Source organism: Onychostruthus taczanowskii, unplaced genomic scaffold (assembly GCF_017590055.1).
Source record: "Onychostruthus taczanowskii isolate IOZ18803 unplaced genomic scaffold, ASM1759005v1 scaffold322, whole genome shotgun sequence".
NCBI lineage: Eukaryota > Metazoa > Chordata > Aves > Passeriformes > Passeridae > Onychostruthus > Onychostruthus taczanowskii.
The window spans coordinates 13,398-38,113 of NW_024500595.1; the positions used below are offsets into that span (position 1 = coordinate 13,398).

Sequence of the window (24,716 nt, forward strand, 5' to 3'; positions counted from 1 at the left end):
GCCACAACACCTGTCCAGGCACTACGGCCAAGCACCATGACCACACACCTGGCCGAGCACTGCGGACACCTGGCTGAGCCCTGCACCTGGACATCACCTGTAGCACCTCATCCCGGGACCACACCCGCCCCGGACCCGCAGGGAACGGCTCCACCACGACCCCGGCCGGCGGCACGCCTCGGACGCGGCGCCTCTTTCAGCTTGCATAAACCCAACCGGCTCCCGGCACGCCTCGAGCTGTCGCTCCGGAAAAGTAAACTTCCTTCTCAACGACATTGCTTAAATTTTGTTTTTTTTGTTTTTTTTTTTTTTTATCTTGGTTCCTTAATTTGATATATACATTAGTAGCACCTCAGCGAGATGGAATCAGGCAGAAGCGTGATACAGTTTGTTAAAACACCATAGCACCGTTTGTATTACAAGATTTCATTTAATAAAAATATGCCTTATAGAGCCCACAAAGCGTACTCCAGTATTAAAAGGAAAAATCAGCAATTGAGGCACCTCAGGGATTCTGGTTTCCTTCTCCTTCCCACGCCTCATCCCGAGAGCATCGAGATGGAGGGGGACCCAAATTGCATCCCCCGTTTCCTGCCCGAGGCGAAGCACCGTGGCCAGAAAAACCAAAGCGGGACGGAGGAGCCGGTCGGGGCTCCCCGCGCCGAGCCCTCCCTGGGGTTTCCACCACGGCTGTTGTTCTAGCACCATTGTGGCCATGACCTGCTGCAAAACCAGGTCCCCACATCCCACTCGTTAAAAACATCCCTCCCCCCCACCCCAAGCTCCGCGACCCCCGCGGCTTCGGCACGGGCGGGACGAGCGCGGCCGCCGGGACGGGTAAAGGGAAAAGATTTTGCTTGGAAACAGCCTCTCAGCAGCAAGGGGTAAAGAGCTGTGCATAGATTTCGAGTTTGTGTAGAAGTCTGAAGCGTGCGAATTCGTAATGACTGAGAGTTGAGGTAGGTTAGACAAAGTTTATGTAGTGTAAAAACGTTGAGACTGCAGCAGTTCTCGCTCCCCGACCCGCGGCGCCGGCAGCTCCCCGCTCTCCCGGGCTGAACCCGCCGCGCCGGACCGACCCCTCCCTGCACCGAAAAACCTCCGAGGAAGCAGGACTTAGACAGGTTACACGGACCATCGCCTTCTCCCAACGCTCCTTCTCCTCCAAGGCACCCCCGTCACGCCAGCCAGAGACCCCGGGTGACAACAACAGGGCCGGCACCCGAACCCGGCCCCGGATCGTCCCCGCTCCGCGTTCCGAACCACGGCGACACGGCGGGTCCCCGGCACGTCCCTAAAATCTGACTCTTACAATCCTGATATGCTATTGGGTATTTCTAAGAAAAGCGGGAATAGCTCGTTGAGTTTCCTTGTCAAATATACGCGACTTTACAGATTACGGTTAAAAAACGAACAAAAAAATAAAAAACAAAACAAAAAAAAAATTCATTAATGATGAAGGACGGACAAAGCATGTTAAATATTCTGCCAGTATTTACAGTTCTCCCACGATAATCTTGTTTAAAACATACTGCTTCAAGTTGGGGGGAGTGGGGGGAGAGGAAAGAGGGGAGTTGTTTGCTTTTTTAAGTTTCGCTTTCATTCTTTTTTTTTTTTTTTTTTTTTTTTTTTAAATCTAGGTGAAAGTGCTTTTAAAAAAATTTCTTTCCCTATTTACAGGTTTAAAATCAGACCACGTCAATGTTCAGGCTGTTTTACCGAGATCCTGCTGATCCGTGCCCGATGGGGGGAAGAAGGGTGACGGTAAACACGAGGTGATCCCGCACGGCGACGGCGTCGGCGCTGCCTCGCTGGCTCTCCAAAAGGCACCTCAAAGTGCAAAAGCAACGACCCCGCCCCGGGGACGCCGGCCCCCGGCTCCGGCCACGCCGCGCTCCCGGCGAGCCGCGGGGCAGCTCGGCCGCGCTCCGTCCGTCCCGGCGCCGGGCGGGAAGTCTCGACTGAGAGTGTTCGAAAAGCACCACGCGGTTGTCGTCGTTGCTGGGTTATTGGTTGGGTTGGGGTTTTGTGTTTGTTTTTTTGAGGGAAGAACGGTGATCCGTAGGAAGGAGGGATGGCACCCGGGGAGAGAAAAGAGCACCGAGCCCCGGCGGCGTTGGCCGCGGCTCGCCGGCACCGGCGGGGAAGGCGGACCCGGCGGGGTTTTGGCCAGCCAAGTCTTGGGATTCGCTCTTCCCGGAGCCGATTGCACGGAGAAAGTCCCCCGGAGACGGAAAGCACCAGACTTTAGCAACAGTGATGTACAGAGAGCAACACTCGCTATTCACAGTTTGGGGTTGGTTTGTGTTTTTTTCCTGTTCTTTGTAATTTTTTTTTTTTTCTTTTTTTTCTTCTGTTTTTGTCCCGTCGGCTCCTACGGAGACGCCGCCGCTGCCGCTCGCCCCGGAGGCCGTGGGCGAAGAAGCCCCAAGTCCGAGCCCGAGCGTGGCCCCCCGGCAGCGGCGTTCCCCAGCCCGGACGTGTCCTGAGGTCTCCGGCGCCAGGAGAGACGCCGGTTTTGCTCCGCGGCGGCAGAGCCGATCCCGCCAGAGGCAAGGAGCCGGGCGGAGACGCGCCATCCCAGGATGGCCCGCTCGCTCGCGGTGAGAAAGGTCTCCTCAAGCTGCAAAATTGGTATTTTTAGGTCCTTGGAATAAAAATAATTGGATGTTCAGCGTGTCTGGCTGACAGTAAAGCACACGGTCCCACCAGCCCCCACGCGGCGGAGCTGGAGGGAGTCACCTCTTGCCTTTGAGCTGGTTTGGTGTTCAAGTTGGTTTGGATTCATGATTAGGGTGGTTTTTCGATGTTGGCTTCTCTTTCGAAGATCGGCTTCGTCGTTGTCATCGGAGTAAAAAACAAAATCAAATCAAATCCAACAAACAGGCCATTTTAAGTGGAATTAAAAACCTCTCCTTGCGAAAGGACACTAGGAAATTCATCCGAGGCTAGATTAAAAAACATGGAGATATAAATATGAGATTACCTAAAATCATCAAACAGCATCGTTCCTCTTGGGTTTTTTAACCAAGTTTTGCTTGCTTTGCCAACTCCTCCCCGGGCGCAGCTCTCCGACGGCGTGAGCCCGCGCCGGCTCCGCTGCTCCCAAGCACGCGCGTTGGGTTCGTTTCCTATGGGTTGGATTTTTTTTTATGTTTTTTGTGGTTGTTGTGTTTCGCTTCGGTTTCGTCTATTTACTTTTGTTTTCTTCTCCCCCATGCCCGAGGAGAAAGCACCACGAAGCAACGCCGGGCTGCGGCGCTGCCGAGGGTTGAGGTAAGATGGGGCCATGGCGGTCGCCTTGGTCTCAGATCCAGCGGCTGTAGGGGCCCGTCACCTTGGTGTAGGCGTAGGAGGACACAGTGATGGCAGAGTTGGTGGGGATTGCCACCGCCTGCCGCGTGGGGACCGAGTCCCTCCTCTCCTTGCTGGGCGCCTCGGTCGCCAACGCGCCGCCCCACTTGCGCTTCTTGGCAAAGGCTTTGGCGTCCGGCGGCAGCCCCAGACGCGCCGCCTCCTCCTGCCGGGCCCGAGCCCGCTCCGCCAGCTGCTTCACCTTGGCCTCCCACAGCGCCAGGCCGTGGTTGGGCTGGTTCAAGTTCTTGTGTTGGTAGAAGACGAGGGAGATGCGGGTGGGGTGGCAGCGGTTGGGTTTCTTCAGCGGGGTGGTGGCGTGGAGCTCGCGGCGGGCACACTCGATGAGGATGGAGCCGTGGGCGGGCGCCACGGCCACGCCGCCGATGTTCTCATCCAGGAAGTTGTGCTCACTGTCTGACCACTCCTCTTCCTCTTCCTCCTCCTCTTCCTCCTCCTCTTCCTCTTCCTCCTTCACTGCCTTCTCCGGCAGATCCTCCTCCAGGCCAAAGGGGTCCCATGGCTTCTCCTGGTGGGGCCCTGCCACCCCCTTCTCACCCACTGCTGCCTCCCACGGCTTCTCCGGCAGCCCCAGGCTGGGTGCTGGTGTCCTCTGCTCCTCCACCTTCACGGAGCCCCACGGCTCCTCGGGGAAGCTGGGGAGCCCTGGCAGAGCCGAGCTGAACCCCAGCGACCCCAGCAGGCCCGGGGTGCCCGTGCCCGCCAGCGCCGTCTCCCCCAGCTTGCAGGGGCTCCACGATTTCGGCAGCAAGCCCGAGCCTGCCGCCGCCGCCGCCGTCTCTCCAGCCAGGACATTGGACCACTGCTTCTCAGGTGGTGGCAAGCGCACGGCGGCATCGAAGGCGCTCAGCTTCTCCCGCCCGCCCGAGCCCGGCGCCAGCGCGCTCCACGAGCCCTCAGCTGTGCTAGTCCTCTCAGGGGAAGCTGTGCCCCGGGGCGCCTTGAAGGGGCTCCACCGCTGCTCCGGCGCCGTGCCGTGCGCAGGGACGGCCGGCAGCGTTAAACCAGCGCCGGGCACGGCCGCAGCGCTGGGGAGGGGCTCGATGGCGGGCGGGGGGTCTGGAGGCTCCTGCTTGATGGGCCTGCTGCCAAAACAGTTCTGTGCAAACGCCGGTGCCTCCTCCGAGCCCGAGCTAGTCCTGTGCGCCCCGGGCGTTGCCGCAGCCGCTTTCTGCTGGCTGGCGTAGCGGTTGGCTCGCTCGTAGGTGCGCTGGTGATGGTTTTTGCTCCGCACGCTGTGCGGGATGGGCTCGGGGAAATTGGTGTTCCCGTAGGTGTGGTTGAGGTTCTCCTGCAGCGCTGAGACGTCGGGCTTCTTCTCGTAGCCGTTGCTGACCCAGCTGCTCCCACTCCTCTCGGGCGCCCCGTAATTGAGAAACTGTGAGGGGAACACGTGGTTGCTGGAAAAGCCGTAATACCCGAAGGAGGGAAGCGCGAACTTGGAGTGAAACCCGTTCACGGAAGGCAGATTGGGCTGTGCATAGTAGGAATGGTAAGAGTAAACACTGTTCATGCTGTACGGGTCGGAGGGCCGGCAGCTGCCCAGCACCGAGTAGCTCTCCACCACGGCGTTGCCGTTGTACTTGAAGGCGTTGTAATGGCTCTGGGGTTCCACCTTGATGGAAGGTTTCAGCGGCTGCGGGGGTATCCCGCCTTTCAACGCCATACCTGTGGGACAGCACACACAGCCCCCGTGACCTGCCAGCCAAGGGAGCCACCGGAGGGGAACCAGGACCCCAAAACAGCTGGCCAGACTCAGAAATCCCATGGTGATAGGTTTGCCAGCCAGCCGCAGAGGTTGGCATCAGCTGCCATCACCTGGCGCACCGGCATCGATTCGCACCTTTGTGAAAACCCAGGTGGCACAGAGATGCCATCCAGCACCACAACACAGCGGCCCAAAAGAGTCCCCAACCACACCCCTACCCCCTCACGCGCTTTCCGGGTGGCTCGGGGTGGCAGGACCTCACCTCTGCCCCCGTTACCTGCATTTGGCTGGAGCGTGGGGAGCTCGAGCGCTTCCTGCTTGATCTTCTCTGGCGTCATCAGCTTCTCCTTCTGCAGCTTCTTCCTCTCGGCAGCAGCTCTCCTGGCTTCCAGCTGCCGTTGCCGGCAGGACTTGGCAGGCTCGGGCAGCTTGCGGACCTCGCGGGGGAAGGACGTGAGCACCTGGATGGCCCCGCTGCCCACCTTGGCGTTTTGGTTCTCCTCGCTGCCAAACTCATCTGTGCTGGACATCTTGTAGAGGGGGAGGACGTGCAGCTGCTCATCTTCAGGAATTTTCCCCACCACACGATTGTCTTCCTTCGTCAGTGTGCAGACCTGGCCAGAGCAGGCGCTGTCAGTGGGATGCTGAAGGATGCGGCCCGTGCTGGACGAGCCAAACCTCACACTTCTTCCCCACACTGATGTGAAGCCACACCAGCCTGGCATCCCCCCAGCCTGCTCTGGTCCCCAGCTGGTATTTGGAAACCTCCCATGGGGTTTGGGTTGGACAGAAGTAGATGCTGGTCCCTGTTAGACCTGAGCAGCTCATGTGAGGTGTGCCCACACCAAACACCTGGAGTCACGAGGTTGGGACTGGGGATGGAGCCCCTCAAAAAGGAGCATCCCAAATTAGGGGGAGCATCTTGAAAAGCCCTGCTGTGTGCCTGCTTACCACGGTGCAGCCGTTGTAGAGGTTGTGCTGGTCCTTGTGAGCGTGAGCACAGAAGTCCATGCACGCAGTCACCCCCGAAAACGGCCTCCCCTCCTTCAAGCCCAGCCGGCAGTCGATGGCTACATCCTCGTTGGTGACCTGTGGAAGGAGGAGCTGGTTACCCAAAATCCCCCAACGGCACCACCCCACACCATTCCAGCTGTGTGCCAAGGGCTGGGATGAGCAGGACCTGGTTTTGGTAGGCTTGCGGCGCCAGCCTCTTGTAAAGTGGAGCAACCTCGGTGGCCAAGTCCTGAAAGCTTCTCCGGAGCAGCTCTTCCTGTGGAAGGGAAAAGAGGAGGATGTTACCGAGGGGTTTTGGCAGCAGGGATGGAATTGGGGACAGAGCCCACAGACACCACATGGCAGCCAACCCTTCCCACGATATCCACCATGGCACAAAACATGTGATTAAATTCCTTGTGAGGATTTGGCCGTTCAAGCTCCAGCCTCACTGTCTTCTGGGATTTCTACAGAGAAAGGTGGCATTCGTGCCACCTTTCCTTTCCTCATCTCTAGCCCATAAAAAACCCCACAAGGAATCCTATTTTCAGAGTCCTGACAGGAATGGAACTCCAAACCACCACCCCACTGGTGCTGCCCCCGCTCCACCTCCATCACCCACCTCTTTGGGGTTGTCTCCCACCAGCCTGAACTTGCGGGGCGTTTTGCTGCGGGCGTATTTGCAGCCATTGAAGTACATGCTCCAGGAGCAGCCGAAGGAGAAGGAAGCACCGCAGGTGTTGGGGTCCTTGCCTTGGCACGCGCAGGTCCGGCTGGGGGGGGACATGGCGTGGGAGCGTCAGCCGCCGGTGCAGGGCAGTGACGGCAGCTCTGGGAACGGGAGGGAGCCCCGCATCCCATTCCCGCATCCCATTCCCACATCCCATTCCCACATCCCGTTCCCGCATCCCATTCCCGCATCCCATTCCCGCATCCCGTTCCCACATCCCATTCCCACATCCCATTCCCGCATCCCATTCCCGCATCCTGTTCCCGCATCCCATTTCCACATCCCATTCCCATGCCCCGTTCCTGCACCCCGTTCCCACACCGTGTTCCTGTACCCTGTTCCCACATCTCTTTCCCACATCCTGTTCCCACACCCCATATCCCGCACCCCATATCACACACCCCATTCCTATACCCCATTCCCATACCCCGTTCCCACACCCCGTATCCTGTACCCCATATCCTGTACTCCATATCCCATACCCCATATCCCGTATCCTGTTCCCGTACCCGTTCCCACCCCGCCTCCCCGCCCGGGGCGCGCTGCCGGTGGGACTCACTCGTCGTTGAGGCCGCAGCGGCGGCTGGTGGGGTTGCCGTACTTGGTGAGGGTGTCGGTGAGCTCCTGGTAGAGCGTGTCCCCCAGCGTGCGGGGGATGCCCTCCCAGGCCAGGATGAGGATGATGATGACGGCGTTCTGGCAGTGGTGGCCGGCGCGGTGCCGCACCAGGCACAGCAGCTTCTCCTCCTGGTTGTGTCTGCGGATCACCTGCGAGCGAGAGGGGCCGGCTCAGACCTTCCGAGGTGGGGAATCACACAAGTCCTATTCCCATGCCCCGTTCCCACACTGTGTTCCTGTACCCTGTTCCCACATCTCTTTCCCACACCCTGTTCCCACACCCCATATCCCACACCCCATTCCTATACCCCATTCCTGTACCCCATTTCCACACCCTGTATCCCGTACCCCATGCCCACATCTCTTTCCCATACCCCACTCCCACACCCTGTATCCTGTACCCCATATCCTGTACTCCATATCCCATACCCCATATCCCGTATCCTGTTCCCGTACCCGTTCCCACCCCGCCTCCCCGCCCGGGGCGCGCTGCCGGTGGGACTCACTCGTCGTTGAGGCCGCAGCGGCGGCTGGTGGGGTTGCCGTACTTGGTGAGGGTGTCGGTGAGCTCCTGGTAGAGCGTGTCCCCCAGCGTGCGGGGGATGCCCTCCCAGGCCAGGATGAGGATGATGATGACGGCGTTCTGGCAGTGGTGGCCGGCGCGGTGCCGCACCAGGCACAGCAGCTTCTCCTCCTGGTTGTGTCTGCGGATCACCTGCGAGCGAGAGGGGCCGGCTCAGACCTTCCGAGGTGGGGAATCACACAAGTCCTGGGGTGCCCTGAGCTGGCTGAGCCCGTGCCAGAAGGAGCTGCTGGCACTGGACACACCATTCCCAGGTGCCGAGTGTGGGGAGCCCCAAGGGGTTTCCCTGAGGGTTGATGTGAGTGAGGTTCCTTCAATTCCTCCTTGCCAGCCATAAATCCAGCATCCCTCCCCCGGCCATGGTGGAGCTGCAGCTCTGCTGGGTGGGAGATTCAGACTCCAAACCCCCTCCTCATCCTCCTCACCCTGCTCCCCACAGCTCCCACTGGGCTCTGCTGGGTGGGAGATGGTCCCTCACCAGAGGGACCTGCTGGTGGCCAGGCACGGAGGGGACAACCTGGGGATGAGAGGCACTCACCCACTTGGCGATGGGGCAGCCCCGGGAGCTCTTGCCCTCCTTGCCCGTGTAGATGACCTTCTCGATGCGGATGGCCTTGCCCTTCTCACCGTACCTGCCGGGGTACAGCTGTCAGCCCCACACCAAACACAGTCCCACTCACCTTCACGGGCCCCTCAGGAGCCCCCGGGCACCCTCACAAATCCTCACTTCCCTCTCAGGACCTCACTCACCCTCTCAAGCACTCCTCTCTCAACAGGACGCCACTCACTCTTCCAAGTTCCCACTCCCCTGACAGGACCCCAGTCACTCTCCCCACTCCCCTGACAGGACCCCAGTCACTCTCCCCACTCCCCTGACAGGACCCCAGTCACTCTCCCCACTCCCCTGACAGGACCCCAGCCCTGTGAGGGGCTCTTACCTCTCCTCCATGAGCTCCCGGATGGAGGCCACGGTGGGCCCCGAGCCCAGGTGGGTGTAATAGGGCCCCTCATCCTTCTCCACGATTTGCTCTGCAGACAGGAGAGGAACAAGAGATTTGGGGTTTGCACCTTTGCCAGCTGCCCTGAAGGATTCCAAACATTCAAATCCCCTCAAACTGAGCAGTTTGGCACCAAAAATCAAGGGTTTGTTAACAGCAGCTCCTCATTCCTGCTCTGGAGGATTCTGCCAGCACTGAAACGCTGCTGGAGAACCCTCACCCATCAACACCCACCCCTTTTTGGGACCCAAAACCCCCCTGAGGAGCCTCCCCCTTGGAAGCACCCTGGCACTGACCACAGCTCCATCCAGGGAATCTGGTCTGACCACTGCAGCTCTGCTGGGTGGGAGATGGAGATTCCAAACCCCCTCCTCACCCTGCTCCCACCCAGGGTTCCTGTCCAGGACCTCTCACGGGCACCAGCCCAGCTGGATGTGCCATCATGGGATGATTTTGGGGACAGGAAGCTCTTCCAGCCTGCTTCAGGCTTTCCCTAAGGATTTGGGGGTGCTCATGGGATGCCCTGAGCTGGCTGAGCCCATGTGAGGAAGGAGCTGCTGCATGGGGGAGAGACAGGAGGATAAGGGGGCTACAGGAGAAGGGTTTGGGCTGCAGGGGAAGGATTTGGGCTACAGAAGGAGGATTTGGGCTATGGGAGAAGAATTCAGGCTACAGGAAAAGGGTTTGGGCTATGGGAGAAGGATTTGGACTACAGGAGGATCTTGGGGGCTGCAAGAAGAGGATCCTGGGGCTGCAAGGAAAGGATCCTGGAGCTACAGGAGTTGGATGCTGGAACTGCAGGAGGATCCTGGGGCATCAAGAAGAGGATCCTGGAGCTGCAGGAGAAGGACACTGGGACACAGCCCTGCACACAGCAAACCCCTGGGGGCTTTCAGGGGTGGGACGTGATGGATGCCCCAAACAGCCCCAGCACACGGGGATGTTCCAAAACCACCAGCTGGGATGTGTCCTGCACCACAGGGCAGCCAAGGGCTGGTCTGTCTTTGCATCCCTCTGCTCTCACCACCCTGATTTTCATTCCCATCATGTCCAGCTGGCCGGGAGCCAGGCTGAGGAGAAAGCCAGGCTCAGCTGGGCTGCAGCTGTCCAGACAGGGATCAATATGGGATGCTTGGAAAAAGCTCATTTTATTACAGCCTCCAACAGCTCCCGCGCCCAATAAAACAGCAAGCCCTTTCCTGCTGCATTTCTTTCTCCCACAGCTTTTTCTTGAGAAAACAGAGAAGGGGAAGGGGAGGAATCCCCCCTCTCCCAGCCCCTAAACAAATCCTTTCCTGGCAAACTCTGAGGTTGGGTTTGAGTGGCTTCAGGAAAGCTTTCCCTCCTCTCCATGGAGTTTGGGCTCATTCCTGCTGCCATTCACAAGCAAATAAATAAATAATCATAAGCCCCACTAATAAAGTGCAGCCCGTGCTTAGCCCAGGGCATCCTCTCCCAGCACTGGGGGGGTTGTTTTTCCAGCTGGATGCCCCCAAATCCTCACCCTGTTGCTGCCAGGGGAGCACACACGTCCACTCTAAATTTTGGGGAGGGAATACCCAGCTCCCCACGCTCGGATGGAGGTGGACTGGAAGGACTGGGTAGGAATTCTCTAGCACTTGCTGCAAAGTCTAACAAATGCCAATGCACACCAAAAATAACCACAAAAAAACCACACAAATCCAAGAGTTTGATGATTTTTCAATGCATCCTGGTGGGACTGGCCAGTGAACAAGGCAGCATCCCAGCAGCAAGTATTTCTCCAGTGATAAGCACAAGCATCAAACCAAAGTCTGGGTTACTCAAAGCAACCTGAACCAGCTAATTTGGCTGAAAACACCATGAACAACCAGGTGAGAGGGAGTTTAGGTGGGTTTGGACACTGGGACCACCATGGATTCAGGGGATTCAGCTGGTTAAGGTTAAACAGGAGAAAAACCCAACAGCCCTTTGGTTTTGCTGCTCATCCAACCCCCAACCCCAGCACAGCCAGTGACACCAGTGCCACCCCCGTGGTGACACAGCCATTTCCACCCAACCGTAAAAACAAGAGAGGAGAAGAGAAAGCAAAAGGGAGCTCCACAGCACCAGGGTTTCACCACGTGAGGGCCTTTCCTCCCCACAAATCAGGGCTTTGCTGATGCCACGGCTTCCGTTACCTTCCCAGGTCGACCCCACCCTGCAAAGCCACCTCTGCCACCCTCCCCACCACTCCCCAGCACGGCTGCTGGCTCACCAACGCAGTCACAGGTGGGGAACTCAGCCTGTGCCCTCTTGGCAGGGGTGTCCAGGAGGCTTTTGGTCGGCGTGTCCAGGTATTTCAGCGGAGACTCCAAGAAGCCGCTCAGGGTCGGCGTCAGCGGCACCTCGTCCTTGGTGGGTGTTCTGTCGACGTCGTCCACGTCTGGGTTTTGGCTTTCCTCAGAGTAAAAACACGTGGTAGACACCACGGTGATAGCACCAGAAGACTCGATTTTGATCTGTTTGGGGGAGCGGGCAGTGAAGGGTGGCTCTGACAGCGGCCCCTTCCCTGGAGAGATGCTTTTGGGTCCGGCTTGGGGAGCGCTGCTGGGAGCCGGGGCGGCGGCGGCCGCGGCGGTGGCCGCGGTGGGGGACCCTTGCGGGGCTGGTGCTGGCCCCCCCGGCAGCTCGGCAGCCCCGGGGGCGAGCGGGGCAGGCGTCTCGGGGGGCGGCAGGTTGAAATTCTCCCCAAATTCGGCTTCAAATTGTCGGATGAGCTCTTCCAGCTTGTCATCCACCATGATGGGAGCCGAGCTGGCCGGCGGGGGGGCAGCCGGCGCTTCCTCCGAGCCAGTCGAGCCCGCCGGCGCCGAGTGAATTTGGGGGCCCCCCCCGGGGGCACCCCTTTCCTGAGAGTCGGAAGCCGGGGGGACGCCGTCCAGGGGGTTTGGTGGCGGGGGGCATGCGGCGGGCTGGGGTAGTGCAAGAGGCTGGTGCGGGAAGGCCGGCGGCGGCGGCTCCGTTTGCATCTCTTCGGCGGGGGGTTCGGCGGGGGGTTCGGCGGGCGCCCGAAACCCCTCCAGGCTGATCTGCCAGAGGGGAGGGAAGAGCGGCTGCGAGTCCTTCTGCTTCGCCTTCTTGATCTGCACTTGCTTGCGGAGAGGTTTGGCCGGCGGGGGCTTTTCGGGCGGCGTTTTCTTCTTCTTCTCTTTGGGCTGCTTTTCGAAGGGCTTGGGGGGCGCGGCGGGGGCGCCGGGAGCCCACCAGCTGCTCGGCCGGTCCGGGGGCGTCGCCGCCGCCGCCAGGCTTTGCTCGAGGAAGAGGCTGCGCTTGTGGTGGAGATGCTGCTGCAGGACCAGCTGCGTCTTCTTGTGCAGGTCAGGCTCCTGCGGTGCTGGCGGCAAGCGGGGGCCACCCGGTGCTTCTTTGCTGGGTGCTCGCTCGGGGGGTTCTGCTTTGGGAGCTGTCATTTTGCCGGCCGTCGCTTCGGGTCTCTTGAAAGCCGCCTTGATGTAGTCGTCAGCATTACCCAGCAGCTGCTCCAGCTCTGCCATGGGGTCTCCAGCCCCCGCTGCCCCCTCGGCCTCCAGCCCCCACGTGGCCGCGAAGTTCCCCCGCGGAGGCGCCGCGCCGAAAAATGGCTCAGGTGCTGCTCCCGGCTCGGGCGGGTAACGGGGCTCGTCCCCTCGCTGCCACGCGGCCCCCGGCGGGCCGAGGGGGCCGGGGCCGAAGGGGACGGCGGGGGGCGGCGGCGGCGGGGGCTGCCCATCGCCCGCGGGCTGGGGCAGGGCGGCCGAGAGCTGCGTGAGGGCTTCGATGGCTATGGCGGTCTGCAGGCTGATGTTCTTCTCCTTGGCGATGGTCAACGCGCTCTGGGAAAAGGGGAGGCTGTCGGGCGGGCACGGCTCGGCAGCCTCAGGCACCGGCTGGGGGTCGATAGCACCTTCAGGGGGAGGAGGCGGGGGGACGGCGGCGGCGCGGGGCCGAGGCGACGCCGGCTCTTCTCCGAGAGCCGTCTTGATCTTCTGCTCCAGCCATTCCAGGTAGTCGGGGCATTCGGGACCGTCGCAGTTGCAGTTGGGGGGCTTCACACCGTGCTTGGCCAAAGCCAGGGCGGCCTTGAGGGCGTGCAGGTCCTCTCCTCGCGGCACCCCGTCCGCCGTGCCCAGCCCGCCCCGGCTCATCTCCGAGTCGAACTTCTCGTACAGCAGCGACGGCGAGCCCGGCGGTGGGAGCCGGTAGGAGGAAACGGCTTCGGCCACCGCTGAGAAGGCCACCAGGTTCCGGACGTCTTCCAAGTGGGCTTTGCCAGTGGTGGGCGGCTGACCCGGCGACCACCCGCTGGGCTCCATCAGCACGGTACCCCCCGCCTCCGGCCGGCCCCCATTCACCAGGCTGAGCCCGCTGCCCTCCTTCAGCCGCCTTTCTTCCACATAATTAATTGGCCCTTCTTCCATTTGGCTTCTGCTGCGTCCATCAACCGCGTTGCCCGCCGAACCTGTCTGTGAGGAGGGACAGAGAAGAGACGTGAGCATCTCCAACGCTAATTTTTCCCTTCTGTTTCCTTTAGTTCCCCTTTCCCCATCTCATTTTGTGACCAGGGGGATGAAGACGCAGATGAGCCACGCGAGGAAGTGCCACCGGCAAAGCCACGCGGGTTCTGCCCGGCTGGCCGAGTGAGGAGCAGCTCGGCTTGGCTCGGAGGGCAGCCACTTTCCACCGTGCCACCCACGTCCCCACCCCGGCACCCGCTTTCGAAATCACTCACAGGACCGTTTGGGATTTCCACCACCCGCCGAGGGCACCGCGCACGCCGTGGGACGGGCAGGGTGTCCCTGCCTGCGGTGCCACAGTTTGCCCGCACTGAAGGCAGCAGCACAAGGAGGAGAGGGGGGTTTTGGAGCTGTGCCAGGAGCAAACATCCCGGCCGGAGCAGCCGTCCTTCGCCGGGGGCCGCGGCACGGCAGGAAGCCGCCGAGTTGGCTACGCCGGTGCCAGGGGCTGTTTCACCTCAAATAACCCAGCGTCTGTATCAACACGGCCGGCCAGAGCTGCCGGCAGCGCCGGGGCCGCGCCAGGCACACACCGAACACACCCGGCCACGCCAACGCCGGGTGGTGGCACTTGGGGACCGGGCTGGACACCCTGGGATAGACCCCCCGAGGGGTTCTGCCAGGGATGGGGAGGGTCATTGTGGTCTCTGTGGTGCTGTCCCACTGGGGATTTCGGTGCTGGCAGCGCACTGAGCCGTTTGCTGATAAGCAGGGGGAGCTTCCGGCAAGCTAAAAATACAGCAGAGTTCACTGGAAAAACCATGCCAAAGCAAGCAGAGGCTGTGGGCAGAGCTTCCTGCCTCTGGACGGGGCCGCCAGCAGCCCGTGGGAAGGATCCGCAGCTCAGATTCGCGGGGAGAGCCGAAATACAGAGTTAAATACAAAGTTAAATACAAAATTATGGCTCCGAGTGCTCAAAGTGTCCGTGCGTGGCTGCTTTAACCCTTCAGGCACCACGGCTTCGGCGCAGAGTCCTTCACCCTTGGCTGTGAGAGCGTGAGCAGAGCCACGCTGCAGAGATAAGAACGCCACGCTGGAGAGATAAGAATGGCTGCTGACTCCGGCGAAACCTCGAAGGAACCACTCCCAGCACGACTCTTTCCAAAAAAACCCCTTTTCCCCAGCGGAGAAATCCCCCAGGGCGTCACAGTGCTGGTACGGCATCACCCCGTGATGTTTTCAGAGGTGTTTTAGAGGGGCTCCGGCGCCTTCGGGGCGATGGGACCGGTCCGGCAGGTCCGGGGAGAAAGCGCAGCCGGGCAGGGTGGGGACAGCACGCCTCCGCTCTCCTTTGCAAACCCAGCAGGGAACGGCCTCGCCCGTCCTTCCTCCTCCTCCTCCTCCTGCCCAGCCAAAGGGGATTTTCCCAAGCGCCGGGGAGATAAACGCCCCGAGCTCCCCCTCTCAGGGGCTCCGGGGGACGCGCCGGTGCCCCAAGGGTCGCCAGCCCAGGGAAATGATGGCAAACCTGTTCTGCTCCTGGTGGGGAGCCGCCCCGAGGGTTTGCCCAGGGGAAAACCTGCTGGGAAAGGGCAGGGGAAGCCCCAAAAATCAGCCGCAGGGCCAGGGAGGCACCTTGGGCTGCTCCAGCCCATAAACTGGGTTATGGAACCGGGCTAGGAATGTAGGAAAATAGTTCATTGTGTGAACTAAAGGACGGAGCAAACATCCCCCGCTGCTCCTAAAGGGTTAACCCGAAAGCCACGACCTTCCCCAATTCAGCGGAGGAAAAACCTTCACATACACATATATACCTACATATACATTTAAAAAGCAAATTTTTTCCTGGCTGTCCCATCCAGCTCCTTTTGTTCCTGGCCCTGCTGGCTGGGAGATGTTAAGACCCCGCAGCTTCTCCCCAAAATCGATCCCCCCTCCCCATCCCGGCTGCACCCGCAGCAATCTCCCCTCGCTGCCTTGGGCACCAATTCCTCTGCCCTCAGCTTATTTTCCTCGGAAAAAGTTCTGCCTGCCCGAAGCTCCCGAACCTCCTTCCATTCAACCCGAGAAAGGATAAAAGCTGGGGAGGGGAGGAAATAAATTAAAATAAAGAGAAAATCAAGCGATATGGTTGGGGTTAACCCGGCTGCTCCTGCACATCCCCTTCTGCATCCTCCGGGCGCTACAAAAGCGGAAAAAATCCCCGCGAGCAAAACTTTTTTTTTTTTTTTTAATCCCTTTTTCCTCCCTTTTTAAATCCCCCCCAAGTTTAAATGCCTTAAACAGAAGGGAGAAAAAAAAAAATCAACCACACACAGGCTGAGCCCGGCTTGGAGCGGTTCCAGCCTGGGCTGCGCTCCCTGGGAACGGTGCGGAGCCGCTCGGAGCGCAGCGAGCGCGGCTGCGGGGGCACGGTGCGGGCCCGGGGACGCCTCCGGCCGGGCGGCACTTACGGGTGCAGGGGCGGGAGGCGGCGGCGGCACCGGCACCGTCCGCGGGAGGAAAGAGCGAGCGGGGCCGCGGGAGCCCCGGCCCTCCCCGCCCACCGCCAAAGCAGCTGCAGGAGCCATTAGCGCCGGCGCCGCGCGCACGTACGGACGGACGGAGGGATGGACGGATGGACGGACAGGAGGAGGGAGGGAGGGAGGGATGGACAGATGGATGGATGGACAGACGGAGGGAGGGAGGGATGGACTGATGGATGGATGGATGGATGGATGGATGGATGGATGGATGGATGGATGGATGGATGGAGGGATGGACGGATGGACAGACAGATGGAGGGATGGACAGACGGATGGACGGCCAGACAGCTGGATGGAGGGATGGACGGATAGACAGACAGATGGAGGGATGGACGGACGGATGGACGGCCAGACAGCTGGATGGAGGGATGGCCAGATGGATGGATGCATGATGGATGGATCCCTCCATCCATCATCCATCCCTCCCTCCATCCATCATCCTTCCATCCATCCATCATACATCTCTCCATCCATCCATCCCTCCCTCCATCCATCCATCCATCATCCATCCATACATCCATCATCCATCCCTCCATCCATCCATCCATCCATACATCCATCCATCCATCCATCCACCCATCCATCCATCCATACATCCATCCATCAACCATCCATCCATCCATCATCCATCCATCCACCCATCCATCCATCCATACATCCATCCATCCTAAGTTCCAAACCCGCTTTTCTGCCTTTATTTTTCCCCCTTTCCACTTTTTCAAATTATTCCTTTCAACTCTTTTTGCTGCTACAAAAAACAAACCAAACCCACCCGAAGCCAGCAGGGAAATGGAGTTTAAATCCCTCATCCTCCCAAAACCACCTGCTTCCCCACACCAGGGAATTCCCCAAAGATCCCCCAAAATAAATGTCTGGGAGTTTGTTAAACCCCTTGGCAGGAGCCAACCGGGTCAGGAGCTGCAGAGAACGGAGCACACACACACAGCTTGGTGCCATCCCGTGCAAAAACCACACAATTTGAATAAAAGTGGAGAATCTGGGGGCCAGAGGAAGCTCGCTGGCAATGCTGGGCCCTTCTCAGCGGCACCGGGGTGGCTCTGGGGACACCGGGGTGGCTCAGGGGGCATTGGGGTGGCTCTGGGGACACCGGGGTGGCTCAGGGGACACCGTGTGCCAGGGCTGCAGCGAGGGCACGGCCGGGAGGTCAGCGGGAGCCGCTGCCAGCCGGCGGCACGGGCCGGCCAAGAGGGAGCTTTGGCTGCTGGCCCCGCTGCGGTGGAGCCCGGCCAGCCCCGGCGCTCGGATTGTGGTTTTCCTCCTCTGGCACCCACCCCGGGGATCCTCCTCCGTTGGGATGGTGGCTTTGGGGCACGGCCGGGGGAAGCCCTGAGCGCTGCAGACACGACAATAACAAGCGAAGGGGCTGTGCCAGGGACGGGAATGCTGCTGGGATCACACCACGCTCCTGGGAGCACCACCAGACCCCGAGAGAGGGGAAGAGGAAGGGGAGGAGGCAGAGGAAGGGAAAGAGGAAGGAGAACAGGGGAGTGGAAGGAAAACACGGGGAAGGAGATTAAGGCAAAGAGGAAGGCGATGACGGGAAGGAGATGAAGGGAAAGGAGAAGCAGCAGGCAGGCCGCGGAGGAGCAGATGACCTAAATCCAACTCGCCGCCCCTGAGAAGGGGAATTCAAGGAAATGTGGGAAGGCCGAGTGCCGAGTGAGAGCCCCCGGGTCCCCCCGGGTCCCCCCGGGTCCCCCCCGGGTCCCCCCGGGTCCCCCCGCCGCAGTCCCGCCCCTCTCCCGCCCTGTTTCCCGAGCTGATTCCGTGGCCCCGGCTGACCCCGGCGCCGGGGCTGAGCCGCTCCTGTCCTCATTTAGCCCGGAGAAAAGCCGGAGTAAGCGAGGGAGCTGAGCCGATTTCCGCTGCGGGAAGCACGGCTCTGCCCTACTCCGGTCCCTGGAGACCCCCATGGCCACGACCCCTTCCACCCCAGCAACCACTGCACCCCCTTTGCCTCCTCCTTTGGGGTATGACGAGCTGGAATGTGATATAGTCCCATTCCCATCGGTACCGGGGGCTTCCAAGGGAGATGGAGGATTTTTTTCAAGGTGGAAAAGAGATTTGTTCCCACCTCCAACTACCTCGTTTCCCCCAGGAAAAGTGTTTTCCCTTTTGGAAGGGATGTTTGAGGTGGGGATCTTTGGGGTCAGGATGGCTGGGGAATGGAGGCTCAGGGTGGGAACGCTCAGGAGTGGGGATGCTTGGGGTTGGGGTGTTTGGGGTGAGGATTTTGGGATCAGGAGCGCTCAGCAAGGGACGTTTGAAGCAGGAATGCTTAGGATTGGAATGTTTGGGGGGGGATGCTTGGAGTGAAGATGCTTGGGGTCAGGACACTTGGGGCAGGGACGTGGAGCAGGGACACTTGGAGGAGAGACATTTGGGACAGGCACACATGGAGAAGGGACACTCAGAGCAGGGACACACAGCAGGAAAACCAGGAGCAGGGACATTTGGAGCAGGGAAACTCAGAGCAGGGACACGGAGCAGGGACAAAGAGCAGGAAAAGCAGGAGCAGGGACACTCGGAGCAGGACACTCGGGACAGGGACACGGAGCAGGGACACTCGGAGCAGGACACCCGGCACAGGGACACGGAGCAGGGACACTCGGAGCAGGACACTCGGGACAGGGGCACGGAGCAGGGACACTCAGAGCAGGACACTCGGGACAGGGACACGGAGCAGGGACACTCGGAGCAGGACACCCGGCACAGGGACACGGAGCAGGGACACTCACAGCAGGACACCCGGCACAGGGGCACTCGGGGATGCTCAGCACTGCCTCAGCAGCTGCTCCCAGTGGCCGCTCCCAGCAGAGCAGTTTTTGGGCAGCCGATCCCCGCGGCCAGGCCACGGCGTGTGCTCCCAGCACGCTGCGCCTTCCCAGCGCGGCGCCGAGCCCAGCCGGGAGCCGCCAGTTGGCGCGGGCACGGGGAAAGGCTTGGCACGGCACAGCTGCTGGCCCCGGCCGGGAGCCGAGCTCTTGAAAAGGGAAAAAAAGGAGGGGGAAAAAAAAAAACCAACCCGTGGGACTATTTTTGTTTCTCGAAGCGGTTTTTTCCTTAAACACAGCTGGCTGCCCTCGTGCCGGCTCCCAGATTGGCACCGGGGCTGGCTTGGCAAGGCTGAATCACCGTGCCTGCTCCGACCCCGGGGAAGGGAAAGCAGGGATGGAGAGGAGGGGAAGAGGAAGGGGAGAAGGAAAAGGGGAAGGGGAGGAAGGCAGAGGAAGGCAAAGAGGAAGAGGGAAGTGTAAGGAGAATATGGGGAAGGAGATGAAGGCAAAGAGGAAGGAGATGAGGGGAAGGAGATGACGGAGAAAGGCAAGGGGAAGGAGAAGGGAAAGAAGGGGATGGGGAAGGAGAAGAAGGGAATGAAGAGAAATGGGGACAAAGGTGAAAAAGGGAAGGAAGGGGAAGGAGGAATGGGAGAAAGGGGACAGGCAAGGAGGGGAAGGGGGGATAGAAAAGGAAGATGGGGATGGGGAGGAGGAGAAACAAAGGGAAGAATAGGAAGGGGGACAGAAGGAAGGAGACAGGGACAGGGAAGGATGAGGACCCATATGGGAAGGAAGTGGAAGCACATGAGCTGTGTGGGGAAGGCCTGAGGCCTCTCCTCACCTGCCACCTGGCCCAGCTGCACTTCCCATCCCACTCCAGCCCAATTTCACAGCACTTCCCCCAGGACAAGGCTCCATCCCCTCCCAGCCACTCCAGCCCCCAGAGCCCCCCCTCGGGGCATTTCCACCCCACCAACTGCTTTGCACTACAAATCAGGGGGAAAAGCCAGATTTGGAGGAGCGAGGAGGAAAGGTTTTCCACAGCCACGCACTGACCAAACTGCACCCCAGTTTCCAAGGCTTTGAACAGAGGAGGAATCCCTGCACCCTCCTGGTCCCTAGCTGCAAGTCAGGGATGTGCCAGCCAGCACCCATGGGTGCTCAGGTCCCCTCCAGGTCACGCCCATCCTGTCATACCTGGGGGATGCTGCTGTGCCCGCCCCAGTCCCCAGGTGCAAGTCAGGGATGTGCCAGCCAGCACCCATGGGTGCTCAGGTCCCCTCCAGGTCACGCCCATCCTGTCATACCTGGGGGATGCTGCCGTGCCCCCCCTCCCCGGGACGTGGGGCTCCTCACACCGCGCACAGCCCGACCTTCGGCAGAGGAGGAGGAGGAGGAGGAGGAGGAGGAGGAGGAGAACCACGTGTGCCGCCGCCCTCCCACCTGGCAAGCACGGGCAGGTCGTTGGCGCGACGGCCGGCGGGCAGGAGCTGGGAGATGAGTGGGAGCCGGGCCCTGCCCCACCTGGCAGCAGGGAAAACGCCTCCCCTGCCAAACCCACAGCTGGTTTCACCGCCACGACCCGCTCCCCGTGGGGAAAAGCATCTCGTGGCAGGCAGGAGACGCTGCCCCTTCGGATGAAACCCCTTTCCCAAAGCTGGAGGAAGGTGCCCGGGCAGGAAAATGTGTTGGCAGCACGGCATCAGCAAACTGCGGCACGCTGTACAAAGAAATCCCTTTTTCTACCCAAAAATTTCAAGCTCTCCCGCTATCCCAGTGCCTCGCCGGGGGCTGGGGCCGCTGAGTCAGCGCGGGCTCTGCTGAGTCACCGGGGCCACCTCAGCCGATGAGCTCAGCGCGGGGGTTTGGCATCTCCACTGCCGGGCCCCCAGGAGTCTTTTGCCAACACCTCTGCCAAAATTCTGGGGTCTCACCGGCTTCTTCTCAGCCATCCCCAAAACCACAGCGATCGGCATCGCCTCAAATCCGACACCACAGAAACACGACCAACAAAGGGTGAGGGGAAGCCGGGGACGTTCAACCCTTCCCACCCTCCAACCACGCCGTGGTCCTCTCCAAAAACACCTCACCGCAGACCACCCACGAGCCGGGATGGCAGCCACCCTCATCCTCCCCATCTCGCTCGCCAAGAGAGGAAACGGGAACGGTGAAAGAACAGAAAAATGAAATCTGGTTTTGCCTTTTTTTTTTTCTTTTCCCCCCTCGCTGGGGTCAGCAGCACCACGGGGGGGAAAACGCCGAACGGCGAAAGAACAGCGAAACGAAATCTGGTTTTGCCTTTTTTCCCCGCACCTTGCTGGGGTCAGCAGCAGCACGGGGGAAAGCCGGTGCCGGGGCCGGTGACTCACGGGGAAGGAAGGAGGGGGAAGCGGCGCGTGCACGGGGCCGTGGTGTTTGTAAACCTAAAAAAAGCCATGTGCGGGCAGGCAGCGTGCTCGGCCGGCCGCGCCAGCCACGGGGAGGCGGGGAGATCCAAGGGCAGGCGTGATCCCAGCGGGATCCAGGGGGAACAGGGAGATCCAAGGGCAGGCGTGATCCCAGCGGGATCCAGGGGGAACAGGGAGATCCAAGGGCAGGCGTGATCCCAGTGGGATCCCAGTGTGATCCCAGTGCAGTCCCAGTGTGATCCCAGTGTGATCCAGGGGGGAGCAGGGAGATCCAAGGGCAGGCATGATCCCAGTGGGATCCCAGGGTGATCCCAGTGCAGTCCCAGTGTGATCCCAGTGTGATCCCAGTGTGATCCAGAGGGCAGCCGTGCTCCCAGGGTGATCCCAACGTGATCCCGAGGGCAATCCAGAGGGCAGACAGGCTGCTCCCAGTGTGCTCCAACACCAACCATCCCAACCAGGGAGGCTCACGGAGACGCCTGGCACAGCTGGGAGAAGCCGGCACTGCCACCAGGGCTGGTGCAGCCATGGGGTTAATTAAGTGCCGGGCCTTTAATTGCAATGGCGTTAATTGGTGCGGGTTTAGGCCCTGAGCTTTAACTGCAGTGGCTTCAATGCAATGGCCTTAAGTGCAGAGGTTTTAATTGCAACACCAGTGGGTTCCTTTGGAGCCCCTCACTCATCTTGCTCCACCTCTGGAGCCCCTCACTCATCCTGCCCCACATTCCCTGCTCCATCCCAGCTCCTGGGATGTTTCTCCACCCTTTCCAGCCAGCCTGAGAAGCAGAGCAGACTGTGCCACCAGCCCTGCTGGTGACAAACCCTCCGGCCACCCCACGGCCTCCACGCTGACAACTGCAGCATTTACAACTTGCTCCAATCTTTTTTTTTTTTTTTTTTTTAAACAGCATTTTCAGGGCTCAGGGTGGCTCAGAATTTTTTTTTCCCCTCGTTTGGCTGTGATGGGAACTGCAGGCTCAGGAGCTCGTGGTCCCCAGCTCCCCCCTTCGACAGCAAAATCTCATTTAATCAAAAGATGCGGCGACTGGATGTGCAGAAGCACTTGGCTCTCGCTCTCTTTTTTTCCCCTTAAGAACTGCCATTTTAGCTGTAGCAAACAAACACGCTGCATTGTCCCCGGCTCCCTCCGACAGCCCTGCAAATCCCAGCCCAGGAAAAGGGGATTTTGGCCCCGGGACAGAGGAGCAGAGGGGCTGAGCTGGGTTTGCAGGGCTGGCAGTGGTGTGGCGGGCAGATGTGGAGCGGGGACGGGGCCCATCGCAGCTGTTTCACCTCCAGCCTCTTCCCGTTTCATTTCATCTCCCCTTGGATGCCGGCCCGGGGAGCGGGGGATAAATAAAAAAAGCTCTTTCATCCTCACAAACGGTCTGGCACCCTTCTACACAGAGCTCAGAGCACCGAGATTAAAGCGCTGGCACGGGAGGGAGCAGGGGGTGTCCCCAGCAGGGATTTGGGGGCACCTCCCTTGTCCACAGTGGGGACAGCGAGGGGACAGGGACACTGGGTTTGGTGCTGGTCCCTTCAGGACATCCCTTTGAGGGGACACCCTGAGCAAATGGGGACAAGGGACCCTGCACAGGCAGGAAGGGACCCCAATGACATGGGGATGGGGACAAGGGACCCTGCAGAGTCAGGAAGGGACCCCAGGGGAATGGGAATGGGGACAAGGGACCCTGCACAGGCAGGAAGGGATCACGGATGCCAGCTGCAGGAACAGGGAGCAGGGAGCCAAGCTTGCACAGGTGGGGGACAAGGGACACTGCTGCCATAGGGATGGGGACACTGGCACGCACAAACAGGGAACCAAGGAGCCTGATGCAGCAGGAACAGGGACTGGGAGACTCCCACAGGGAACCCCAAGGCCGTGGGGACAGGGACACACACTGCCACGGGGACAGGGCACCCTGGCACACACGGGCAGGGGACAGAGCACGCCGATGTCACACGGATGGGGACCGGGGATCCCAGCGAGGACCAGGGACCCCGACAGTGTGGGAATGGAGACTGGGAACACAGGAACACGCAGGGAGCAGTCTGAATATCCCAAAGGCACGGAGACAGGGAGCAGGCACCCCAGCACATGCAGACAGAGCACCAGGGACGCCAGGAGGACAAGAACTGGGCACGTGCAGGAAGGGGACTGGGGACCTTGATGCCATGGGGACAATAACTGGGGACTGCAGCACATGCAGAACCAGGACCAAGGACCCTGGCGCCATGGGGACAAGGACTGGGGACCCCAGTGCCATGGGGACAGCTCACCCCCAGTGTGCCAGCACCAGGAACACCCCAGCAAGGGCTTTTTGGGACACAGACCCGAAGCACAACCACGTGTCCCAGAGCCATCGTGCCACCACTTTGCCATCCCCACTCCCAGCCGGGCCAGCAAAGCCCCTCAAAGGAAAGGCCAGAATGCTGGGGACCCCACCAGAGCCCCCTTTCCCCCCTTAATTACCTTCCAGAAAGAGTCCATGTCGGGCAATCCGAAAAGCAAACCTCGTCCCAGCTAACGAGGTGCCAAAGGCCAAGAGCGGGGCTCTTTTATGGGGCCACCATAACAACCGGGAGGACTCTGCCCAGCCCTTCCCAGCATGATGCAACCTCGGGGCTCACGGCATCCCGGCACAACCCACCGCCCCGGCACCTGCCACCGGCTCTAGCTAGGATTTCTGATTTTTGGGGTTTTTTTTGGGTTTTTTTTTTTTTTTTGCACAGCATCCGGAGGCAGCTCCGGCGTTGGCGGGCGCACGCGCCGGCCGCGAGATGCGAAGCAGCATCCCCGTCCCCTGCGAAAACACGTGGTGCCAAAAAAGAGCCGCTCGCCGCCGGCTCCCAACTTCGGTTTTTGGCAACGCTCTCCCACCGTGACCTCGGCGACGTCCCTTGGAGCCACCAGCAGCCGCTCGGGATGCCAAAAGCGCCAAACCGCGCCGGGATAACCAAAATCACCGCCTGGGCGGGTGAGTGAGACCCCCCCTGAGGAGAAGCAGCTGTTTTTTTTGCCCACCTCCGTCCTGCCGTGACGGAAAGCGGGGGGGTGCCCGCGCCGGACCCCGGGACTTCGTCACGGCGAGGGATGACAGCTGCCACCGGCCCGGGTGACGTCACGGTGACGTCACGGCGGGGAGCCTCATCGCCCTTGTTCGCATCCCCCCCCGCCCCCCCGCCGCACCTCTGAGCTCAGCACATTTCGGGGGACGGCCGGGATGGGTTAATAGAAATAATGATTAATAAAGGCGAAAAAGCACGCGGGGGAATTAACGATATGGGGGGGCGGGAGTGGGGGGGGTGCACCTTAAGGTTTATCGCCCTCCTGCCCGTATCCACCGCCCCCACCTTTCCCCCCCCCACACCACGAAGCGATGCTGGAGGGAAATTAAAGGGATAAAAGAAGGAAAACAGCCCCAAAACGGGGGTGGGGGCGCGGGGCCCTCCCCAGGCCCCGCCGCTTTGTCCTCTCGGCCCCGCGGGGCCGCCAACACCGCGGGGGGGGGGGGGGGGG

General features: G+C 60.6%; 1 protein-coding gene across 2 annotated transcripts in view; it reads right to left on the reverse strand.

The window, feature by feature from the left end:
* Nucleotides 1-1,476: 1,476 nt before the first annotated feature.
* Nucleotides 1,477-24,716, reverse strand: part of TET3 (tet methylcytosine dioxygenase 3) — a 23,676-nt gene continuing 436 nt past the window's right edge. The window contains exons 1-10 of one of the 2 annotated variants that reach the window (XM_041410511.1): nt 23,670-24,453; nt 11,242-13,468; nt 8,946-9,036; nt 8,546-8,639; nt 7,931-8,139; nt 6,699-6,849; nt 6,264-6,353; nt 6,035-6,172; nt 5,361-5,697; nt 1,477-5,043 (exon numbers count right to left, since the gene is read on the reverse strand). In XM_041410511.1, coding sequence (XP_041266445.1) covers nt 3,308-5,043; nt 5,361-5,697; nt 6,035-6,172; nt 6,264-6,353; nt 6,699-6,849; nt 7,931-8,139; nt 8,546-8,639; nt 8,946-9,036; nt 11,242-13,468; nt 23,670-23,687 — 5,091 coding nt within the window. In that variant the 5' untranslated portion in view covers nt 23,688-24,453 and the 3' untranslated portion in view covers nt 1,477-3,307. Of the gene's footprint in view, nt 5,044-5,360; nt 5,698-6,034; nt 6,173-6,263; nt 6,354-6,698; nt 6,850-7,930; nt 8,140-8,545; nt 8,640-8,945; nt 9,037-11,241; nt 13,469-23,669; nt 24,454-24,716 lie in introns of those variants that run through there. The other variant, XM_041410512.1, reaches the window with a different exon arrangement.